The sequence below is a fragment of the Mastigoproctus giganteus genome, chromosome 7, assembly GCF_048544385.1.
Source record: "Mastigoproctus giganteus isolate SK-2022 chromosome 7, ASM4854438v1, whole genome shotgun sequence".
NCBI classification, from domain to species: domain Eukaryota; kingdom Metazoa; phylum Arthropoda; class Arachnida; order Uropygi; family Thelyphonidae; genus Mastigoproctus; species Mastigoproctus giganteus.
Genome location: NC_143581.1, coordinates 131,431,386 through 131,449,843, shown reverse-complemented (window position 1 = coordinate 131,449,843; position 18,458 = coordinate 131,431,386). Strand labels below are relative to the sequence as shown.

At 37.3% G+C, this 18,458-nt stretch overlaps 1 protein-coding gene across 4 annotated transcripts in view; it reads right to left on the bottom strand.

Annotated features, from left to right (window-relative positions):
* Window positions 1-18,458, bottom strand: part of c12.1 (spliceosome-associated protein CWC15) — a 274,176-nt gene that overhangs the window by 225,750 nt on the left and 29,968 nt on the right. For all 4 annotated transcript variants that reach the window (XM_090377905.1, XM_090377903.1, XM_090377906.1 and 1 more), the window contains exon 2: window positions 8,384-8,533. In XM_090377905.1, the coding sequence (XP_090234031.1) occupies window positions 8,384-8,514 (131 nt within the window). In that variant the 5' untranslated portion in view covers window positions 8,515-8,533. The remainder of the gene's footprint in view (window positions 1-8,383; window positions 8,534-18,458) is intronic.

The following is an 18,458-nucleotide window of genomic DNA, read 5'->3' as shown; positions in this document are numbered from 1 at the left end:
AAGATGCATATTCATGACACACATAAATAGTAATTGCCACTGAACTCTAGTGTTTTTGCACCTAATTTCTCAACCCCCTTGAAAAGGGATCGCGACACATCAAAAGTGCCAAGGTACCTAGGTTGAGAACCACTGATTTAATCCATTCCTAGAAATGGCAACAAATAAAACCCAATGGATAAAAAAAAAAAAAAAAAGGAAGTAGTGTCCATGCCATTCTAGTTCAAGGAAATACACCAAGTTACACTCTAACTTTCCAAATAAAGCAGTCTCAGCTTTGGTAGGAAAATTTTAGCGTTTCCTAGAATGAGCCAAAAACAAGGGATTAGAAAAAACATGCAGGAACCCTCAAAAAGGGTTATTCTTTTTTTTTTTTTCTGAAATCCTTTTTGTAAAAAGCTTTAGTTGTGAATAAAAGTTTTTCAGTGCTCTTTTTTAATGTTAAACTACTGAAAACCTTGTTATATGATACGTTATAGTCTAATCAACACACACACACACACACACACACACACACACACACACACACACACACACACACACACACACACACACACACACACACACACACTTTTCATTTAACTATTTTTTGCACCGACAATGGGAGATGACTATTAGTTTCATATTTATATTTTATAGTTTCAACTTTTTTTTTTTTTTTTTCAGCAGAATTGATTTTTTGTTTTTTAAAAACAATTAATAGTCACTCCCATCTTTTCTTAAAAGATGATATACTAGTAACACTACAAATGGAATTCAAAAAATCCAGAAACTCTTCCATAAATAAAAAACAAAGTTGATCACTTATCAGGTTTTTGTTTTTTAAAAACAATTAATAGTCACTCCCATCTTTTCTTAAAAGATGATATACTAGTAACACTACAAATGGAATTCAAAAAATCCAGAAACTCTTCCATAAATAAAAAACAAAGTTGATCACTTATCAGGTGTGCAAAACCCATCATTTTGATAAACTGGGAGCAAGGTTCATAACACTATTTACTTTCAACTTATCATTACGTATATATTTTTTCAACTTGTTTTACTCCATTAAATCTCTTTCTCACATATGCAACTATAATGGTAATGTGAGGTACACTCTTACTTATCATTACCAACATTTTCCACAATTAATACTTGCCCTTCAGTGCTTAGAGATACTTCTTTTGCTAGGCTTATGCTATTATTCATACAAGGGAGTATTTTGCTGTTCTAATTGCATTTTAAAGTAATTCTCTGGCAATCTTCTTTCTTATCTATCTATTTCTGTTCTAAGTTTAGACTTCTAGTATCCCATATTTTGTTGTTTCTGTTTGTTTTTATTAATCTAATCCCTCCTATATAAAATATACATACATCATTTTTTTTTTGCCATTTCTTTCTATACAAAAAAAAAAATTGTTAAGAATAGAAGTCTTACAACCAAATTGCAATAAATGACACACAAACAGTCAGGGTTCAGTCATTTACTGCAGGTTTCCCCCTCACCCTTTTCATCTGAGTTATTTTTCTGCAGTATTCTGGTTGAACTTTCCATGAAGAGGCTGCTGTAGCCTAGTGGTCAGGCGCGCGGGTGTATAAGTACACCTGCCTTGATTGACTGGGGTTCAAGCCCGTGACTGCTGAATACGGTGCTGTTTCTTGTATTATGTCTATCTTGTGAATTCCTCTGACCGTTTGGTCGTCCCAGAGTACAAACAGAAAATTTATTTTATATTTAAAACACTGTTCCAAGGCTTACTTTCTATAGCTATTTAGTTGTTAACTTGGTAACCAAGGTTGCCACAGCTCAGGCTCACAGTGAACAGCAAGCTAATTTTTCATCAACACATTCTGTACATCAAAACAAAAATAGGAAATTTTATAGACATGATCAGGAGAGTAACGTAATCTGACTGGGGACTCGGGAGAAAAGGCACTGGTAACCCTATACAGATCAATCTTTCTTCCAATGGTTAATAACACTATTAACCATTAATAACTTATGGATAGTTGTAACTTATGGAGCCAGCATATGGTACTAGCGAACAGACAAGGTAATTGTAAGGAGAAAGTTAGGGTCCCTCCAAAAAAATACTTTTTTTGGCAATATCAAGAGCCTAAAGGAACATCAACCACTGCCCTCCAAGTCATAACAGGTATCTTACCACTGGACCTGGCAGTAACCTACAGAGGATTCCCTTACTGCCCGAGGAGACAGATATCAGCAAGCTTTTTAGAAATAATAATAATACACCTCATAAGAGATCCAAAGACAGAAAAAAGAGAAATTATGAAAAAAAAGTTAAAGAAATATGGCAGAAATGTGGGATACCAACCGGTTAGGAAGAACATACTGATTCGTTCCGCAAGTGGATGGCCTGACAACTAAACAACAACCATGCTTTGTTCCAGGCCTCAAATATGACCTACATAACAGGTCACAGACCATTCAACAAGAACTTGCACTCTCTAGGACTGGTAGAGGACCCTAGACATTCCTGTGGAGAAAAAACATGGGGACCATATTCTCTACAGCTGCATTAACTAAAAGGACAGAACACGTAAACTAATAACAACTAATAACAAGAATAGGTTCTCTCCTCAGGGAAGATGAAAAACAACTTCTCACGGACAAGGACAACTACAGTTAGTTTTCTACATATATACATGAAGTGACCAAAAGCAGAAACAGTACACATAGACTGGTATCCAAAACTCAACTAGTTAGGCAAATTACACAATAAACAGAAACCAGAGATGGACTGATAGGAAACAACAGCCTGAACACGCAAAGGATGTCAAATGACAAAGGTTTTTCCCTCTGTAACTTAGCATTTAACTGCAACTAACTAGTAATAAACCCCTTCATGGATTATCCCGAGATATCTCGGGATACAATAATACCTCCAAATTTAGGACAGAAACATATTTTTTCTGGCATTTATCTGGATAATTTTGCATTAGGCAGGTAAATCCCCAAATTTTCTCACACTTGGCAGCAAACACACTTGGTCCTTGAGGTTGTCACAGACATTCTCTCAGATATGCCAGACAAGCTGTTCTTGCTACCTGGGAGTCTAAAACGCTGATGGAACTGATATTCGGGTGACACTTAAGTCAAGTGGACCCAATTTCGGCGAAGTCCGGACGGTCTATGACAGTCAAATCCTCTGCTTGCACCTTCACGATGGTGGGACTGTTAGTAATCCTGGGTATAACCTCCATGCACAAGTACATGGTGGGTGACCACCCAGGTGTGAACCAACGTAAGCAGGGGTAGAGGTGTGGCGCTCACACCACATGGAGGAATGCCGCCCCTCTATGTTACCAGGCAGTACTAGGTGGTAGATGACTCATCAACCGGTGAAATACCACCACTTTGCTTATTGGAGGCTTGAGGTGGTGGAACCCATGTTTAGTCTCTACAGCTAAGTTCCAGCCAACCCTTCCCTATCTCTTCCATCATGCAGTATGATTGATGATTTTTGAGGTTATGATGACTGTCGTGGCGAGATCCAATATTCCTTACATTTCAAGGGTACAGCTCTAAAACGGTGTTCGCAGGCCGGCCGCTAGATAGTACACCGGACCAAACCTATTGGTAACTCTCTAGGAGGCTTCCGGATCAGCTAGTGTATAATCTTGCTACCACTACTCTGCCAGATAGTGACTGGAGGGAGTCCAAGTAGTGTGTATGCGGGGAGCATTGTCGAGGCCACGTTATGTCAAGGATCTGGGTATATTCTTACCACATGTACGCCATATCCAAAAATTTCATTACTTCATACAGCATGTCCCACCCACTTTTTCTTACTATTGAATACACCATGAATTGTCAAAATAATAGAGCAAGCTTATTTCTGCGAAAAGATCTAAACCTCCCAAGGACTTCCTAATTCATTTCACAAATATACGTGGTCTTAATTCCAATCTCAACGATGTCCATTTCCACTTGCAGTCTTCCAAAACCCATGTCCTTTTTCTGACTGAATCTCAGTTATCAGTTGATTCAACTACTTCTCATCTCAGATGTCCAAATTATTTGCTGTATGATTCCTTTCGCCTCAAAGGTGGTACTTGTGCATATGTCCGTTCTGATATTCCCTGTCAGAGACTTGGCAATTTGGAATCTCCTCTCTTTGATCTTCTCTGGCTTAAAATCTCTCTACCTCATTGTGTCAAATTCATCTGTTGTCTCTACCGTTCTCCCAACTCCACTAATCACTTGGAGCTCTTTGACTTCCTCTCTTTGCAACTTGACTTTATCCAGTCTAACTTTCCTAACAGTGAGGTAATTTTCTTTGGTGATTTTAATGTTCACAACTCCAGCTGGCTTCCATTTTCTAGTCACACCGACACAGCAGGTCGAGATGCTGAGACTTTTGCAATTACTAATGACCTAGCACAGCTTGTTCATTTACCTACAAGAATACCGGACAATCCTAATCATACAGCCAATACGCTTGATCTTTTTCTACAAACAACCCTTCTAAGTACAAGGTCGACGTGAGAGGTCCTTTAGGCACTTCAGATCACAACTTGGTGATTGTCTCTTCTCCAATGGAACCTTTATCTCATGGCTATTCCCAACCTCGTATTGTTTGGCATTACAAGAATGCAAAATGGGATGACCTGCGAGACTTCTTTTCTTCTTTTCCTTGGTCTGATTACTGTTTCAAAACTTCTGATGTCAACGTTTGCTCAGATCGTGTCAGTGAAATTATTCTTGCAGGAATGGAATCCTTTATCCCACACTCCACTTTAAAATCTCGTCCTTTATCTAAACCTTGGTTTTCCAATAAATGTGCTAAGGCTGTCCAAGAGAAGAATGTTGCATATCGTAATTGGCTTGTTTCTAATTCTTCAGTTTCATTTTCTGCCTATACCAAAGCTCGCAACAATTGTAAAGCAGTTATTAATCAGTCCAATCTAGAGTTTGAACAGGCTAAGAGTAGAAAACTTGCTTCTTGCCCTAATGGTAGCCGAGCATTCTGGTCTCTTGCCAAAGCTATTGGCCGCAACTTTTGCCCATCTCTGCTCCCATCTCTGTCCAAACAAATGGTTCTGTTGTCACTTCAGCCAAGGATAAAGCTGACCTGCTAGCATCCCATTTTTCTTCCAGCTCATGTATTAATGATCTTGGTAAAACACCTCCCACCATTCCTAACACGCTCCATTCAATGCCTCCTGTGGTCTTCCGTCAAAAGGATATCAGAAGGATTTTGATGAATCTTGATGCTAAGAAAGCTCCAGGTCCTGATGGTATTTCTCCACTTGTTCTCAAAACTTGTGCTCCTGAACTTACTCCTATTCTTTGCCGGCTTTTTTCACTTTCTTATTCCAAAGGTGTTTTTCCTTCTGCTTGGAAATTTGCTCATATCCAGCCAGTTCCTAAAAAGGGTGACAAATCCCTCCCATCCAATTATTGTCCCATTGCAATTACTTCTACTCTTTCTAAAGTAATGGAGAAATCAATTAACTGCCAACTCTTAAACTACCTAGAAACCTTCCGTCTGATCAACGATCGCCAGTATGGATTCCGTCAGTGTCGATCCACTGGTGATATTCTCGCTTATGTTACCCATTTATGGACTAATTCAATGGAAAGGTTCGGTGAAACACAAGTAGTTGCTCTTGACATCTCAAAGGCTTTTGATCGTGTTTGGCATAAAGGTCTTCTAAACAAGCTTCCATCTTATGGTTTGCCAACTCTTTTTAGTAATTGGTTATCCAGTTTTCTCTCTGATCGCTCACTGAGGGTGATGGTAGATGGCTCTCTGTCTCCACTAATGCCGGTGTCCCCCAAGGTTCAGTTCTTTCCCCCCACTTTTTTCCTCTTGTATATCAATGACCTTCCATTGACTGGAAATCCTATCCATAGTTTTGCCGATGATAGCACATTGCATTCAACTTTCCATAATGAGAAACCTTGTCCTGCTCAATCAGCTTCAATTTCTCGAAAATCTGCTGCCAATTCCTTAAATGCCGATCTTCAGGTAATTCTCCAGTGGGGCAAAGACAACTTAGTTGATTTCAACCCTTCTAAAACTCAGTCTTGTCTTATATCTCGCAAAAAGGATTCTTCTGCTCCTATGCTTATCTTTAGTGACACTCAGATTTCTAGGCAAAATGATATATCTCTTTTGGGGATTACCCTGATCTAATTGCTCTTGGCACAAGCACGTTACAATTATTGCTTCTTCTGCATCTAAAAAACTTGGTTTTCTCTTTCGCTCTCGGCATTACTTTTCTTCGAAACAGCTGCTCACTCTGCATAAATCGCAAATCCGCCCTGCCATGGAATATTGTTCCCACATCTGGGGTGGTGGGAACAATACCTCTCTCAGGCTTCTTGATTCCATTCAGAAGAGGGCAGTTAGGTTAATTAATGATTCATCTCTAACAGAGTCCCTCCACTCGCTTTTTCATAGACGTACTGTTTCTGCTGCATGCCTCTTCTACAGATACTTCCATGGGCACTGTTCTTCTGAATTGGCTTCTATAATTTCCGCTCTCTCTTTCAAAACAGTCCGAACACGTGCCGCCACCAGCCAACATCCATTTACTGTCCAACTTCAAACCCACAGAACCAACTTTTCATCTTCCTCATTTATTCATTCAACTGCCGTTTTCTAGAACAACCTTCCTTCATACGTATTTCCTGAAAATCACAATCTACAGAAGTTCAAGTCCAATGTCAACAAATATCTTCTTTCGTCTTCTCAACCTCCAACCCAAGCACGGTACTAAGTACTATAGGTTCTAATACCTCTCGTGTTTGGGGTTCTCATAAAAAAAAAAAAAAAAAAAAGACGGGCTTTAGTTTTACTTATATTGTACAGCAATGTCATAACAGTAGAATGCATTTCTGTGCCGCCAGTAAGCAAAATATAATTTGTCATCCTAAAAGCAGAACACTGAACCCACGAAAATAATTCACAAAAACAATATCGAAAAATATTTCGGTGCCCTCGTGAACTGCCGCCCATAAGCGATACTTACCTCGACTGTCCACTTGCGGCAGCCATATGTCAGAATGTAGTTAGTTTGTGATTACTGCTTGTACGTTCCGCTTGATTTTTTAAATTTATTTATATAATGAGTAATGAAGACTTTTTCTGTGCCTTTCATTTAACTCAAGCGCTAATTTTATTAAAAAAATCTGTATAATTTGCACACTTTTTGCAGTACACGAGATAACTTGGGATAGCCCAAATGGGTTAATTACTTCCATGTATTTTCTATGAAAAAATTAATAAAAAATACAAAAGAAACTATTCAATGAGTATTCGCATGATGCATACTTTTAATTTGTAAAATAAAAAATGTTGATCTGTTACTGCACATTTTCCAGAAAAAAATGTTCCGGAAAGGGGTTAACTAGTATTGAAGATGTATTAACCAGCTTAGCACTTTTTTAGCACAATTTTAACCCTTAGCATTTAATCCGTACTTAACTAATAATTAGTTAGTATTAAGTAGTATTAACCAGCTTAGCACTTAAATCAGTAGGTAACAAATTATTTTTGCTATTATTTTTCATTATATATAGCATTTAACCCATATTAAACATAATTACCATTTTAACCTATATTTAGTATTCAATTTTTTTAGGTGGATGCCTTCTGTCTTCCATCCACCTCTCTCCAAATCCACTCTTTCTCCCACTGTGAAAAAAGTTACAGAAATCTGGCAGAAATGTGTGATACGTAGACTGTAGCCTTCATACATCTTTTGACTGTTCTCCCCTGCACTCTTTTCCAATAAAATTTTTTTTTTTTTCTTTTTCTTCTTTTCAATTCTGGACTCCCTGTGCCATGGATGGAAACTAGGAATCTGTGGTACTACATGGGCCCTATACAAAGAGGCCAGAAGAACAATAGAACCCTACATAAGACAACACATCACTTACACTTTTCTGGCTTTTACAAGGAACTATATCTCAACACTATGTCCACGGCATCTCAAACCTAGCCTTATGGGACAGTTTAGAGATTACTGAAGTACTTTTTTTTGTTTTGTTCACTGAGACCTGGTTCTTAAAAAGGCAAGGCCTTATAAACAAAATCCTTCTTTATATAATTTTCATTCTTTTCTTTTTATTCAATTCACTCAAATGTATTATTAACAAATTCAGCACCTTTCAAAAGTGCTTGCTGCAGAGGAGACAGGATAGTTTTGACAAGCATTGTAATCTTCATAAATGCTTTCTAAAATATTTCTTGAAATTCATTGCAATGTAGCAAAAAATACAAATAACAGCAACCTTCCACATTTTGAAAGCTGTATGAATGAATGTCTGACTCATTTGGTTAGATTTGTCCCAAGTATAGATAAATTACATACATAAGAAATTCTTTATAGAAATTCCTTTCTTCTAGAATCACATTTAATGCCTTACCTATATTTAAGTTTAGTGTGACTTGGCAAATCTCTGCTTGAATACTGTTTTGATAATGCGCTGAGATCTTTTTCTCCTCTTCCACCACCACCTCGAGCTGGTTCAAAAGTGGGACGTGCTGCAGTGGTCATATTTCTTTTCCTTATTTACCTAGTGGAAAATAGCAAAAGACATGGTAACTTTAAAGTGAGGGGAAAAAAAAAACAAAGAACAGCAAAACTCTTTCAAAGGGTGAAAAACAATGAAAAGTTTACATAATACTGATAAAAAATGGAAAATTACAAGAAAAAAGAAACCGCTACATGCCCTAATTATAGAATAATATAGAACAGAATAATTATTCTGTTCCCATAAATGGGAACAGAATAAAAAGGAACAGCATAAACAATAAACAAGTTGGTATGCAGTACATTTCAGGTGCACTCTATTTTTCTTAAATTAACTGATTTTATTCCTTTTCTGTTAATAAGGAGATAACTATATCTCATTAAATAATTGCTAAGATTATAACACTTTAGAGAACACTTATAAAACTCTACGTTTTATGTGCTTTAATTTAGCTGTTCAGTTTAATTACAACTGTATAATATTTACTACTCTTTTTGAGTATACTTTTTTTTGTCTATTTTCCCTTTATATTTATATATATATTTGAATAATGGCTTTAAAAGTTAGAATGAAATAAAATGAAATAAGAAAATAAATAAATATAAAGCAATCATCAGAGGCAGCAAAATGCACATCCTCCACATGATGCCCAGTACATAACAGATAATTCTTATAAAAATAAAATTAATACATATGCTAGCAGCATGGCAAAACTGTAGAGCGAAAATTAAATCAACAGGGAGGTGGAAAGTAAAGGTAACAAGACTGAAACTGTAGCTGAAAGTCTCCAAATAATTTAGAAATTCAGTGAAATCCAATTAATAGCAAATCCATATTAAAATTTAGAATATAAAGCCAATTATAAAGAAATTTAGCAGCATCCCCCCCCCCCGTCCCTCAGAACTGGTACCTCGTAAGGTACCAGTTCTGAGGGACGTGAAATATCACCAAAAAGGGGACTAAACGAACTACTAAAATAAAACAAAGTAACAAAATACTGACCATTATACCCCATATCGATGGAGGACCAAAAAGGTCCACATCAATAAAGCAAGTACAGGTCACCGTTGAAAAAAAGCCGTGAATTAGGGTTGAATTTGAAAGTGCCTGCAATTCTGCCCAGACACGATAGGAGGGAGTATATGATGAGAGCCTTGTCGATCAATTCGGCCCTGGAAAGATTGCGCAAGGCTCAAGGGGTAGAATTTTTTTCAGCCTGGTCTATACTTGTTAACAGAAGGGACTGCTTCTACAGGGATGGGATACACTAAAATAGAAAGGGTGCAAGAATATTTGTTGATGCTATCGAGGCAGTGTTAGGTGGGTCGGAAAACTGCTAGCTTGGGGGGGGGGATACAAGGACTAATAGATTAACAGTAGCCACTGGCAGAGGTGAAAGTGATTCTTGCACTGCTTCTATTGGAATGAGCAGAAGCCTGGAAAACAAGATGCAGGATATTTCAGAGACTGCTGGGAGTCATTGCGGTATAAGTAAACACATGGATTGTGTTAGGGTAGCTAAGAAAAAGAACAGGTGCATGTATACTTGCTGGTACACCAATGCTAGGAGTTTGGTAAATAAATTTGATGAATTGGAGGTATTGCTCAAAGCATAAAAGGCGGATATTGTTGGGATATCACAGACGTGGTGTCATACAGATATAAGGAATGCAGAACTGGAATTTGGAGAGTACAACGTCTACAGAAAGGATAGACAGGATAGGAAGGGAGCAGGGGTTATGCTATTAGATAAGTAACACAAAATCCAAGGAAGTGAAGCCAGCCAACATCGCTGGACAGTGCAGTGTCGAGTCAGTTTGGTGTGACACTGGGAGATCAAAATTGAGAGTAGGAGTGTGCTATAGGCCTAATGACTCTGATGAGTATAATAAGAAACTGTAAAGGGAAATAGAGTGGGCCAGTAAATCAGAGAGTCTTATAATGTGAGATTTTAATTTCCCAGATACTGACTGGAATTTGTGGGTTGGTCACTCACACACACTAGCAAGGCTTTTGTGGATTTATTGGATGATTGTTTTCTACATCAGCATGTTCGGGAGGCAACACTAGAGGGAGTAATACTCTTGATTTGATTATCAGTAGTGATTCTTCATGCATTAAGAATCTGCAGATAAAGGAACCACTAAGTGGCAGTGATCACAGTGTGCTGAAGTGGGATTTACTCAAAGAGGTAACTACCATCAGGGGTAAAGGGAAGGGTTATTGCTTTCGTAAAGGCGACTACGATGGTCTGAGATAGTATTTAAATTCTGTACAGTGGGGCCAACTGATGATGTTACCAACAGCAAATTCAAAATGGGAAGCATTCAAAGAACTTATCTTGGAAGCTACTAGGCTTTACCAACTAAGAAATATTGTTCAAGGTTTAGGCCTAAAAGGAAGTCAGATGAACTAATGAGACATATGGCAGAGAAGAAAAATGCTTGGGATACATATAAATTAACACGTGACACAGAAGTCTATGACAGATATAAGTTGATCTGTAACCAAGTTACCAAGGAGGTTAGGCAGGCGAAGGCAGATTACGAGATATATTTGGCAAAGGATGCAAAGAAAAACAGCACAGAGTTCTTTACTTATGTAAACTCTGGAAGGAAGGGGATGAATCAGATTGGTCCACTTGATATTGATGGTTCAACTGTTGATGATCCTGATCAGGTAGCTAACAAACTAAATGAATATTTCACATCAACATTCACACATGAGGAGTTATTCAGTGAGGGGAATGCCAGAGGTGTATTCAACTCTGGCAGTAAGTTGGATAATCTTGTAATAACTGAGAGTAAAGTGGAAGAGAAATTGTTGAAGATAAACACAAGAAAGACACCTGGGGTGGATGGGATCTATCCAGTTATATTAAAGAAGGCAGCAAATTAAGTAAGCAAACCCTTAGCCATATTTATGAGAGCTTCCTTGGACTCAGGGGAGGTACCCACAGACTGGAGATGTGCAAATGTGACCCCAATTCACAAAGGAGGACAAAGGCTGACACAAGTAATTATAGACTTGAGTTTACCTTCTGTTCCAGGAAAATTAATGGTGGCACTGGTTAAAGAAGCACTGCAGGATCATCTAGACAAGACTTCAGTTATAGCTCGGACATAGCATGGTTTTGTTAAGGGGAAGTCTTGCCTGACCAATTTGATTGGATACTATGATGCAGTCACAAAAGAACTGGATGCAGTGAATAACTTTTTTATATTATATACTTGGATCTTAGAAAGGTTTTGATACTGTTGCACATGGAAGACTGCTGCACAAATTGGAACAGTGTGGCATTGGAGGCAAATTGCTGCTACGATAAAGGGGTGATTGAGAGGGGGAAAACAGAGTGGCAATCAATGGACACTGCTCATTGTGGACTAATGTTATCAGTGGACTCCCTCAGGGTTCAGTGTTGGGTCCATTATTGTTTTCTGTATATATAAATAATATTGATGATGGTATCTCAAGCTTAATGTCCAAGTTTGCAGACGATACAAAAGTTTTCAGGGTTGTTAAGGACAGTACTGACGCTATGCTGCTGCAACAGGATCTGGGTTGAGCAGATAGGCTGAGAGGTGGCAAATGAAGTTTAAGATTGAATTTGAAAAGGAATGAAGAATTATATGTTACAAACCTTTGAAAGATTTAATCTGACTAGTCGTGTAATGTAAGTGGTTACACTGAGTGCTAATAAATCCTCTGGACACTTTTTTAATTGCATAACCTGAGTAACGTTGGGAGCTACTTATAATGTGGCCACATATAACTCCTGGTCATAAACAACCCTCATTGCAAGTGTATACAGCTGGTCCCCGACTTATGTAAGCCCAAGTTATGTAACTTTGGACTGATGTAAAAATTTTTGGTAAAATCATAAAAGTACTTTATGTATAATTTTTAAGAGTGAAGTCAAATGAAGGAACAATAATTTTTTATTTTCATTCCCATACAAACAATGTTGGATAATAACCTATGGCGTAACTGGAATCTAGGTAAAAATATCTAGAGTTAACATTTCATTTTCTCCTTTAAAAATTATGAAGAAATATTTGACATGTGTTTGAGACAGGTGAACTACATCAAAGCACTTCAGAGAAACCACCACAATGTTCAAGCCACGTGGACTGTTTCCCATTGGCTATTTCTTCAGAAAATTATAAAATTCATCGGCATCAACAGTGAACACAACAATAAAGGACAAAGACAGAATAAGTAGGTGGTAGATGACTTTCATCAACCGGTGAAATACCACCACTTTGCTTATTGGAGGCCTGAAGTGGTGAAACCCATGTTTAGTCTCTAGAGCAAAGTTTCCGGCACCCCCCTCTCCCCATACTTCTCCTTCAACCCATGCACGGTACTAAGTACTATAGGTTTTGATACCTTTCGTGTTTGGGATTTTCATAAAAAAAAAAAAAAAAAAAAAAAAAAGCAGCAAAGCGGTGAAGGGATCAGTACCAATGAAGTCAACTATAATAACCAACGCTAGAACAGGACTAAAAGCATTTGAAGGATAAAGCCTCACGTCGCGTAGAAGTTTACTGACATACAGGTTAGTGCAAATGCATCATTTCATTACACACAAACCTATTAAAGTAGTTGAAAATTGGCATCATTTAAGCACATCTCATATTGCAAATACCTTCACGAGTTGCCATATTGCACTATCGCAATTAAGTAACGCTTTACCAATGGAAAAGACTATTGTTACTTATTCTTGGAAGATATCATCATGCAGGTGGCACCGTTTCAAAACTTACTGGCTTCGATTGGCACGGATGAGAAGAACGACAATGAACGAGATGAAGATTTAACAACAGAAGACCTAGCCCAGTTGAACATGCAAAGAGTTGAGAAGCAAGGGAGGGCCAAATCCATTGAAGAATCTGAGCAACCCAAGAAGCAGTTCAAATTAAAGGAAATAGTAGAAGCGTTTCGTAAAATTCATGAAGATTTCTCTATGTTTGATGGAATGGATGAAAACACCGAATAGAGGGGTTCAAGATTGCTTATCGCAAAATTTATGAAGAGAAAAAAGCATATGAAACACATAACGATCGAAGAGTTCATATCACATACTACCTCCCTGACCTCTACGTAGCCTACAAGACCCTATGATTGATGTGTCTTATTAATGCTTCAGGTTCGTTTTAAGTTACCTTCAGTTCATCACATGAAGTGTTTTTTATATATACAGTCAGTCCTTATATAACACGTGTTTACACTACACGAATTCGATCATACACTATTCATAAACAGGGGAACGATATCGTACATAACACGAAGTGAAGTCACTTATGCATGATTCACCTTTGTGTTTACAAGAAATGGCAGTCCAATGAGGAATCATCCCAACTGAATGCAACATGATAGGAATGAAGAGAAGAAGATTCTTAAAAATGTATTTTTGTTTTTTATATCAGTGAAGTGGAAACACATTTCACCATAATAATGTAAAAACCGTAATAATGTAAAAAATTTGTACAGCTATCGGTATTATTATCACAAATGCAATTAGATCGAGTTTACTACCAGTTTATAACAGATTCCACAAGCAGAAACGCAACTGGAAATTGTTTTTTACTGTTTTATGGTAGTGATCGACAGAAATGTGCTTTAGTAAAATATGAGCTAGTGAGGTGTTAATAGTGTCTCTGCCTTTACAGTGTTTATTCAGTTGCTACACTCGCGCAGCTTTGTTTATGTGTAGCAAGCGTGCCTCCTCATTTCGTAATTGTGCTTTATTCCCTAAAAATGAGTAAAATACTTAAGGTGTGAAAAGGAAGCATTCTGGTGAAGACACTACATATTCAGAGAGAAAAAGAAAAGCAATATGGATAGACAGAGATGGACTGAGTTAAATTCTTACCGGGGAAAATTTGTACTAGTGTTTATGACCAAAATCACACTAGTGTTTATGACCAAAATCACACCGGCTTCCATCATCTTCTGGCTTCCAGCCCACCGGAGTTTCCCCGGTAAGGTTTATGGCCAGTCTGCCTCTGTCCATAGAGAAAAAAATATGAAATTCTGAAACGCTTTGAGCAAAACAAAGAACATGTGATATTGCACATTCTACAGGCCTAAATGAGGCAATGCTGAGAACCAGAAAGAATGCAGAGAAAATAAAAACAACTTTCATAGCTGGAACAACTCAAAGTGTAATGAAATCCATTAGATGAAGACACGAAGAATTGGAAGAGATGGAACAGCTGTCATCTGTTTGAATAGAAAATCAAACAGAGAACAAGTTTTCTTACGATAGAAGCAAAAGCATTAGCAATATTTTATTATGTAATAGCCGTAATAAAATATGTATTTTATTTCGACTATTACGATTATTTATTGTGTATGGTAATGTTTTGGTTACAAATGTGTATTCAATCTTGGGTGATCGGCACCTAACCCTATTTTTCCCCATAGGGCCTGTTATTTATATTGCACTATTTTGCATTGCATAAGGGTTTCTAGGAACACAACTATTGTGCTATACAAGGACTGACTGTATGTGGTTTAGACCAATATTTTTTAAATATGTACAATTTGGTTTTGGTTCCCTTATATAAAGCCTACACAGCATACAAAATACATCAGTTTTCACAGTACAATAAAATTGTGTTTTTCTTCCTTTTATGTTTTCTTTTCTTATGTACCACTTCAGCTGTCCCCAGATAAAGCTTTTAATTGTTATGGTATATAACTATTTTTCTTCATTCTTCTAAGGATATTACGTGGTTTTCGTAATTTTGGCATAACAGGGATATAGTAGCAATATTTTATTAGTCTTTCCTGAATTACGTAAAAATCGACTTAGTAAGAAGTCATGGAACGTATCTCTTACGTATGTCAGGAACAGACTGCACTTTAAACTGTCATGAAAAAAAAAAAAAAAAAATTAATACCCCTACTTATTTTTTTTCCCTGATAAAACAGAAATAGATGAAATGGACAGCAACAATACCATTTTCAGAACACCTAATAAAAAACAAGCAGCAGCCTGGTTCATTCGCTTACACCATAATCATGAGGAGCCACAGAAGAAATCTTGTGACCTGAGAAACTTCAATTATCTATACTTTATCAAGTAGTTAGTTATTAATGTTTATATATTAATAGTATTCTGGGTAAGGATATAGTGCCACAGAGTCACCTGACATTGTTTCAAGGTACTGTATCGTCTAGCCTTTTTTGAAAGTGCCTTTTGAGCAATATAGCCTAAGGAAATGGAATCAGAGATCATCCCATCCCTAGGGACTAATCTCTTAATTCCTTACTTCCTATTTTCCTTGTTATACTGTAGCAACCTAGAAAATGACAACACAGGATTGGATTTTAAACATGACAATCGCAGTTCACAACTCAGAGCCTAAAGTCTACTCACAGCAAGACACCCACATAGACCATGCTGTAAACTCCTGTCAATTGAATATATTCACTGGACTTCACATTATTGCAAGTGAACCAATGAATATTTAATGATAATTTAATTATAATGCAAAATACAAGTGATGGAATGAATCAGCACTATGTTGCATCCCACAATAAACTACCCAAAACATCCTAATTCAGGTTATAGCTACTCTCAAGGATATGTTGCAATTGCAATGCAGCCAGTAACATCAGTAGTAACAAATCAAGCCAGCATGCAATACCAGCAACCATCATTAAGCCAATCTATATATAATCGCCTGATTAATTTTGATAAAACCAACAAGCTATCAGTAGCCAAACTCAAGGGCATCCACAGCCAACTATGCCTTCAATACTAGACTAGCAACATTATGTTAATTCCAATTAATCCAGACAACAGCAATGAATGCAAGATACTTTCATCAAAAAAAAACAGAGTAATAGCTCCAGAACCAATTCAAGAAATGCCAAAGCAAAAACAACAGCAAAACAGTACGGTACTCAACAATTTAATGATAATGCAATACAGAAGACAATTAAGAATTGAGATACAGAAGACAATTAAGATGACGCTCAAATAAGAAAAACTCTTGCTGTACCAGCCATACACGTAGAAACTGAGGGCATAAAACCATCACTAGCAAAACTAAATAACTGTTCCTGATGAATATGTATAGAAAACAGAAAAAAGGCAAGAATTATGACAAAAACCAGTACAGAAAAATATACACTAATAGTCAAAGCACTAGAAAAAAACCCAATTACAGCATTTACATACATTCCTGAAAGAAAACAGATGCTATAGGGGTGTATTGTGGGATGTAAAATTACTCAACAGAATTAAATGACATCAAAACTGATACAGACATTAGGTTGTTAGGGTCTGCAATATAAAACACAGAACATCCTCTGTCTATGTTTAAACCAATCTAATACCTAAAGCAAACAATAAAAAATATATACAATATTGAATACATCCTTAATGCCAAATTAAAATTTGAACAACACATAAAAAAGGGAACTAGTGCAGTGTAAAAGGCGTCAACAATATGGACACACCAAAACATACTGCCAAAGCCCGTACCATTGCATAAAATATACAAAAAGCCACCTGACAATGAGCAGTATAAAAACTGACATACAAAGCTCAGTGTACTCTTTATAGCTGAGCACATCCAGCTAATTATAAAGGCCTTACTGTTTATAAGGAGATCCAAGCAAGCTTCCACCAAACAGGGTGAAACAACTGTCAATAGCAACCAAACCAGCAAGAACAGACAATATAGAAAAAGACATAAGACAACAACCTCAGCCAGATCAGGATTATTCTATGTTCAAGTAGAAAAAGAAAGATCCTTGCAAATACAAGAACAGAACAACCTCAAGCAAAACATGACAACAAAAAAGTGAAACTTCTCTTAAGACTATAACAAGCTTTAATTAGACAAGTGGAAAATCAGGCAAGGCATATTTAGTTGAGCATTTTTCTTATGAAAGAAGCCATAAGAACAATGCTCAACCTGCTAATAGCAACTTTTTTTTTTTTTTTTTTTTTTTTTTTATGTGAACCCCAAACACGAGAGGTATTAGAACCTATAGTACTCAGTACCGTGCTTGGGTTGTAGATTGAGAAGACGAAAGAAGATGTTTGTTGACATTGGACTTGAACTTCTGTAGATTGTAATTTTCAGGAAATACATATGAAGGAAGGTTGTTCCAGAAAACGGCAGTTGAATCAATAAATGAGGAAGATGAAAAGTTGGTTCTGTGGGTTTGAAGTTGGACAGTAAATGGATGTTGGCTGGTGGCGGCACGTGTTCGGACTGTTTTGAAAGAGAGCGGGAATTATAGAAGCTAATTCAGAAGAACAGTGCCCATGGAAGTATCTGTAGAAGAGGCATACAGCAGAAACAGTGCGTCTATGACACAGCGAGTGGAGAGACTCAGAGTTGAATCATTAATTAACCTAACTGCCCTCTTCTGAATGGAATCAAGAAGCCTGAGAGAGGTTTTGGGGGCACCACCCCAGATGTGGGAACAATATTCCACGGCAGGGCAGATTTGCGATTTATACAGAGTGAGCAGCTGTTTGGAAGAAAAGTAACGCCGAGAGCGAAAGAGAAAACCAAGTTTTTTAGATGCAGAGGAAGCAATATTTGTAATGTGCTTGTGCCAAGAGAGATTAGAAGTCAGGGTAATCCCCAAAAGAGATATATCATTTTGCCTAGAAATCCGAGTGTCACTAAAGATAAGCATAGGAGCAGAAGAATCCTTTTTGCGAGATATAAGACAAGACTGAGTTTTAGAAGGGTTGAAATCAACTAAGTTGTCTTTGCCCCACTGGAGAATTACCTGAAGATCGGCATTTAAGGAATTGGTAGCAGATTTTCGAGAAGTTGAAGCTTATTGAGCAAGACAAGGTTTCTCAAAATGGAAAGTTGAATGCAATGTGCTATCATCGGCAAAACTATGGATAGGATTTCCAGTCAATGGAAGGTCATTGATATACAAGAGGAAAAGAGTGGGGGAAAGAACTGAACCTTGGGGGACA